The following is a 7,300-nucleotide window of genomic DNA, read 5'->3' on the forward strand; positions in this document are numbered from 1 at the left end:
GTTTATGCATCTGTGTTTGTCTCCCCAACATTGCTTGACAACCGATGCTGGTGTGTTTACGTCCCCATAACTTAGTGGTTTGGCAAAAGAGACCAATAGAATAAATACTAGGCTTACAAAGAATAAGTCCTGAGGTTGATTCGCTCGACTAAAGGTGGTGCTCCAGCATGGCCACAGTCAAATGACTGAAACAAGTAAAAGAATAAAAATTATTTGATCTTATTTTTTTATTATCTATGTTTCAGAGCAAATATGGAGGCTTTTAGAAGATAGACTAGGGTAGTAGGGAAACATTGAATATTATAACTTCATTGTGCATGAGAAACATTGTTTTTAATTATGTAATCAATTTAATTGTTTTTCAAACATCTTGGAAAAACGAAAACATGAATGAAATTGTAAATGGTGATGAAAGAAGTCTGACAGACCAATTGATCGATGAATCGGTTGATCAAATCATTAAATCAAGCACTCGATTAGTTAATTTGTTAATTAACTAACTACTTGAATAATAATAATAACAGCTGTAATAAAAAGATTTAAAATAGGACCAATGCATGTGGGGTTTTTTTTTTGGCAAAATAACCCAATCAAGGATGAACAACATCTGTTTCAACACTTGATTTCATATCAAGGATTTTGCAGAAATAAATATAAAACTACAGTTGCAAAAAAAGCAGAAGGTTTTTTTTTGTGTGTGTGTGTTCATTATTTTGTTTTAAATGCTTGTCTTTACATTTCTTTTGTTTGTTTGTTTTTTCTTGCTTTAGGTTGTTCAAGTCATTAGAGACGATGTTCTTCCATTTGCTGGAACAATGCCCAAAGATTTTGTCATGAAAATCATGGATATTCTTAATAAAGGTTCCATTCACTCAGCTACTTCTGATTCCTTTATCGGTAAGGCATTTCTAAATATACACCAAAATAAGGAAGAAATCGTTATTTCTCAAAATGCTTTAGGTAGAGAATATTTTTATTTTGTTTTCCTTTTTGTGTATTTTTTTTTTAAATAAATTTTTATTTTGAATAAAGTGCATATGGAACTCTGAAAACACTGCAGGACTTTATGGCATCTGATGATAGCTTGACGCTTTGGCATTGAATTACTTTGTAACTTAGGAAATAACATGCAAATAATTCCTCCTCTTCCTTCTCCTCCTCCTCCTTGTAGTTGTTGTTGGCACTCCGTCGCTTACGACGTCGAGGGTTCCAGTTGAACCAATCAACGGAACAGCCTGCTCGTGAAATTAACGTGCAAGTGGCTGAGCACTCCACAGACACGTGTACCCTTAACGTAGTTCTCGGGGATATTCAGCGTGACACAGTGTGACAACGCTGACCCTTTGAACTACAGGTACAACAGAAACAGGAAGTAAGAGTGAGAGAAAGTTGTGGTGAAAGAGTACAGCAGGGTTCGCCACCATCCCCTGCCGGAGCCTCATGGAGCTTTAGGTGTTTAAGCTCAATAAACACTCACAACGCCCGGTCTGGGAATTGAAACCGCGATCCTATGACTGCGAGTCCGCTGCCCTAACCACTGGGCCATTGCGGTTCCACATTCTCCTCCTTGTAGTAACAGTAATGAAAGTGTGAACTGGCAGAATTATTATTTCACCAGACAAAATGCTTAGCAACATTTCTTCTGACTTTACATTCTTAGTTCAAATGCTGCCAGGGTTGACTTTGCCTTTCATCCTTTCGGTGGAGGAGGGGGGGCTGATAGAATTGCTGGCCCTGTACCAAAATTTGAAACCATATTATTGTTGTAGTAAAGATTGTTTGCCAACATAACATGGCAGTCCTGGTTTAGGACGAATGTTGCTGTAATTTAACCCCAGGAGAAATCGTCTCCCTTGTTTTCGAAAATATGAAGACACAGATCATGTGATTTAGCCAGCTGGAGACCATGTCGCCTGGGGCTAAATTACAGCAACATTCGTCCTAGACCAGGACTACCATGTTATATTAGCAAATAATCTTTACTCTAAATTCTACATTATTTGAAACAAAGGTAGTGCATGTCAACACAAATGTAATAATGTAAAAATTAAAAGATTATCATAAATTTTTATTGGATTAATGGAAGGTAGGATTAGTAGAGAACCTGATGAAAGGACTTGTAGAATTTAATCCTGTTGCTTCATTGTCAGAATTTAAATCTTGCACATTTTTGCATCTGCTTAATTTTACTCACATTTGCGTGGACTTATGGCCATTGTAGAGGGTACCTGTTGAAGTTGGCATACCGTGAGATTGAACTCAAGGCCTGATAAACGCCAAGCAAACTGCCCACCCCTTTTTGACCACATTTGCAGCTCAGGTTATAAGCAAATTCCTAATTGTTCACAAAGGTCAGACAAGTTTAAGACCTCATGAATGCCAGGCAAATTTCTGGACAATTTAACAATATTTGCACCTCAAACAATAAGCAAATTCCAGAGAGCTCTCTCTCTCTCTCTCTCTCTCTCTCTCTCTCTCCCCTTATCTCTCTTTCTCTCTATCCTCTCACTTTCTTCATATCACCTGTTCCAACTTTGCAATGAAGTTTACTACTTCCATTAATAATATTAGGTCTCTTGGTTGTAGGTGTTTAAGCATCTGTCTGTGTGTCCATTGGGAAATACATATGGTATGGTTAATGTTGTTGTTGTTGTAGTTGTTGTTGATAGTCTTGTTTAATAGATGTTCATTGTGTTCTGTATTGTTTTGTAGCTTGTAGTTCTTCTTAACACCTTTCTCTATTAAACTTTGTAACTTACATTCATTATCCAACATTAGTTGCAAAGAAGTTAGGAATTTGCGTAACATATTTGCTACTTCTAGCTGGCGGTCAAACTCATCTACATGGACCTGATAAATAAGATTTTATCATCATCATTGTCTTTAGCAACCACATCATCATCATCATCCTCATAGCTATAAAGTCTATTACTAAGCCTGATACCATTATCAAGTTCTTCTTCTTCCTTCCCCTTTCTCCCTTCCCCCCCCCCTGCTGCCTCATCATCATCAAAATTTCAAACTATTACAACACTAACACCACCACCACCATCATCATCACTACATCACAAACACTATCATTACAAATTACCACTACCACCACCACCACCACCACCACCATCATCATCATCATCACTTCATCACAAACGCTATCATTACAAATTACCACCACCACCATCATCATCATCATCATCATCACAAACTACCATCACCCCACCACTACCTCCACCATCACCACCATCATTAAAATCAGCATATTGATCACTTCAACCTGAACTTTTCTGTATCAGAATGATAAGGAAAGGAACCTTCGTCACTTGATTGATTCCATCTTTTGTTAAAATGTTTAAATTATGGATCTCTCCAAAAGTCAATAGTTATAGATTTGTATATACAATCAATAATCATATTAATAACATAATTAAATGTTATATAAAATAATTAAGCTACAGAAAAAATTAATCAGATGCTATATTTTTCAAGAAATAATTCATTTATTTCCTTGACAATTATTATTATTGAGTTTTTCTTCTTTCAGTTTTGTTTCCATTTCTTGCTGAGTGTCTTCCTGACACCTAGGGCAAGGAAACTGACTGTAAACGTTGATAGCAGGGAGAAATTCTTAGTGGTATTTCGCCTGTCACTCCTGATCTGAGTTCAAATTCCGCCGAGGTTGGCTTTGCCTTTCATCCTTTCGAGGTCGATGAAATAAGTACCAGTTTCACACTGGGGTCAATATAATTGACTATTCCCCTCCCCCAAATTTCAGGACTTGTGCCTATAGTAGAAAGGGCACTATTCGAGTGCAATCGTTGCCAGAGTTGCCTGACTGTCCTCTGACATGAGTTCCTCTCCTCTCATAATTCCTTGTCCTGTGAGTTACTTGGTGACCCAGCCAGTGCTGGTGCCACGTTAAAAGCATCGAGTCCACCCTGTAAAGTGGTTGGCATTTGGAAGGGCATCCAGCTGTGAAAATCATGCCAATACTCACCTCGCCTATGTTAGTGCTACGTAAAAAGCACTGAGTCCACTCTGCAGAGTGGTTTGTGTCAGGAAGGGCATCCTTGGTGAAACAGACAGAGTAGCCTAGGGTAGTATTTCTACCTGACCAGCTCCTGTGAACCGTCCTACCCATGCATGGAAGATGGACATTAAACGATGATGATGATGATGATGATGATTTAAATAATTTTATTTTCCACATTTTGTATTTTTCCAGATACTGAATCCAGTCGCAAACTCAGGGAGGAGTTTGCGAAAGCTTGCTTTGAAACTCTGCTGCAGTTTTCTTTCATTACTCGCACTGCTAACGAAGGCTCACTAACGAAGATGGCCGTACAGTCCCTGTTGCAACGATGTCAAGAAGTCGTGAAAAACTATGTTGAAGATGAACGTCTCAGTGGAAAGTGTCCTTTACCAAGGTGAGTAGTAGTAGGAGTAGAAGACCCTGAACGAACAAACCTTTTTTGAACAGCATGCCATATTTCAGCCAGTGTACCAGGGACTACATTATCCAATGAGAAATCCTAGTATTTTTTTTTAAGATGGTAGAAGTAATGTTAGTAGCAGTAGTAGTAATAGTAGTAGTAGTAGTAGTAGCAGCAGCAGCAGCAGTGGCAACAGTAGTAGTAGGAAGACAAGTAGAAGGAGGAGGAGGAGACAGTATTTGGTGGTTGAGGTGCATCCTGGTGTCATTGGTCTGTCTGGTATTTCGTGGAAGAATATACCCAAGTACCAATTAAGTGTCATGGGATGTTTTGTCTTCTATGATTTGTTTCAGGAGAGTGTTGAATTAAACAGGACCAGTTGAGATAGAAAACCTGGAAATCCTGATACACAGATTGTCCCCATTTGAGTAAAGCAGTGTTAATGATAATATCGCTCATTGACATTATGACCAGTTGTTCTATGGTTTTGAAAATCTGTGGAATATAACAGAAAAAGAAAATACTTTACTTGAAATGGGTGAAGCATCCAGCCATGAAATTCTGTCTCAAGATCAATTCCCATCCAAGCCATGCCAATATAGGAGAACGGATATGAAACAAATGACTCTGTCAGTACATTTTTTTTCCCTTTTTCTTTTTCTGGCTGTCTTAAAATATTAATTGTAAATGCCAGTTCAATTATAAACTGAAGAATGATGTTCTTTATTTGATGACTTAAGAAGTAGCTTCAACAGACAATTCTAAAATATCAGAAAATAAGATTAGCAGGATTTGAATGGTCTTCTTGTCCATAAACATGATCTATAAAAAAAAAATCGATAAAAGAAACAGAAAAAAAAGAATTAAATTTTATCTTTTGTTTTTCTTATCTCTACCAAAGAAAAATTTGTCAGCTATCTGTAATCCATAACTAGAAAACAACACATTTATCATAAATAAAAGGTATATTCTATTGTCATTGTGATATTTTATTTTTGTTTGCATGTACAAGACAAAAAATGGTTTTCTTTTCATTTCAGAATACCTTCCAAAACTTTCCATTGAGCTTATCTTAGATTTTGTGAATGTCCCTTGACAACAAAACTGTCAAGAGATTTTTCCTTATTCCTTCCATTTTTCTCTTTTCGTCTCCTAATATTGTATTTGAAGTTTATCACACTTGATGGGATAACTTTGGTAGATGTGAGCTGAAGAAATCTGTTTTTGATGTTGGCAGAGCTTAAATTTATGAATGTTTTACTGGTGTAGAAATTCAGATTCAGATAAAATATTCTTTGTCATCCATTAAATATTGTTGAAGTATGTATGACCCATTCCTCAAATTTACATTGCTGCAAATTCACGTGTGAATGTCCAATACTAGTTCCAACTTGAGATCAAATTACAGAATCTTATTATTGTCTGTTTTACTTCAAAGGCAAATTTCATAGCACTTTATATACAATGCAAAGCAACTGACGGTGATCACTTATGCATGTATACATTCAACTTCCTAGCCATACCAATGACTGTACACAAGATACAAATATAAATCTTTCTCCTTATGAAACTCATGTATATCAAGCAATTCTTGAACCAGTTATTTCTGTTGTTGTTGTTGTTATTATTATTATTATATTCATCATAATCATTGATATCATCATTATTATGGCCATGGACTGGAAGAATTGTTACACCATCACACAGAATATCTAACAATATTTCTTCCAGCTCTTTACAATCCAAGTTCAAATCCCATCAGGGTTGACTTTGCCTAGGGTTGATAAATAAAGTATTAGCCAACTACTGGGGCCCACTGTAATTAACAAACCTCCTTCCCCTAAAATTACTTGATTTGCAACAATTACACACACACACACTCAATTCATTTGAAACAACCCTTGATTCTATGATACCAATTCCTGTTTGAAAGAAATCTAAATTACAACCTTTCATCAAAATATCAAATCAAGTTATATTCCAAATGACAAAGTTATATTTCAAAATTCTTCATAAATTTTCTGAAATTTGTCAAAGATCTTCCAAATGGTCAAGAATGGCTTCATGTAAATTAATGCTTTCTGGTGCTCTCTTACTCAAATATTATCAGCCCTTCACACAAACACAATGTATTTATCTCTCTCTCTCTCTCTCTCTCTATATATATATATATATATATATATATATATATATATATATATACATATACGGCAATAAGAAAATGGAGGTGGTCAAAAGGTGGTATTCATCAACTTTTAGACATTATATTATGTCTATTTATTTTTAAAAAAAAAACAATTATAATAATATACATACATGTATAACAGATTATGCTTTACATATATAAAAATACCAGTAATTATTAAAATATATAACGTAGAACATAGAAAGTAGAATAGTTTCTAACACTTGTGTATTAATAATTGGGTATTCTACCAGCAGTGTATTGGATAGATATTATCCCTTAGTTGGTTAGATTCACAACCTCTGTTAAACGACGATGATGATGATGATGATAAACAAAACAAAAAATGGAACAAGAACATAACAGGATACAACAAAACACCTGGACAGTTAGACAATACAAAGAAGGACAGGAAAAAACAAGGATGGGTCATTCAGAGCCTTCTATTGTCACTCGAGGCTGAAACTGCAGGAATGATCTGGAACTCGACTGATGATAGAAGGCTCTGAATGGGCCGTTCTTGTTTTTTCTTGTTCTTCTTCATATCATCTAACTGTCTGGATGATTTGATGTCACTTGTTACGTTTTTGTTCCATTGTTTTTTTTGTTTTGTTTTTTATATATACATATAGCAGCGTATGTACACTTTTGGTCTACATATATATATATATATATATATATATATATA

At 35.6% G+C, this 7,300-nt stretch overlaps 1 protein-coding gene across 1 annotated transcript in view; it reads left to right on the plus strand.

The window, feature by feature from the left end:
* LOC106883236 (protein MON2 homolog) overlaps positions 1 to 7,300 on the plus strand; it is a 690,047-nt gene that overhangs the window by 673,917 nt on the left and 8,830 nt on the right. Inside the window, exons 30-31 of the mRNA XM_052972014.1 lie at positions 771 to 897; positions 4,220 to 4,421. Coding sequence (XP_052827974.1) covers positions 771 to 897; positions 4,220 to 4,421 — 329 coding nt within the window. The remainder of the gene's footprint in view (positions 1 to 770; positions 898 to 4,219; positions 4,422 to 7,300) is intronic.

This window comes from Octopus bimaculoides, chromosome 11, assembly GCF_001194135.2.
Source record: "Octopus bimaculoides isolate UCB-OBI-ISO-001 chromosome 11, ASM119413v2, whole genome shotgun sequence".
NCBI lineage: Eukaryota > Metazoa > Mollusca > Cephalopoda > Octopoda > Octopodidae > Octopus > Octopus bimaculoides.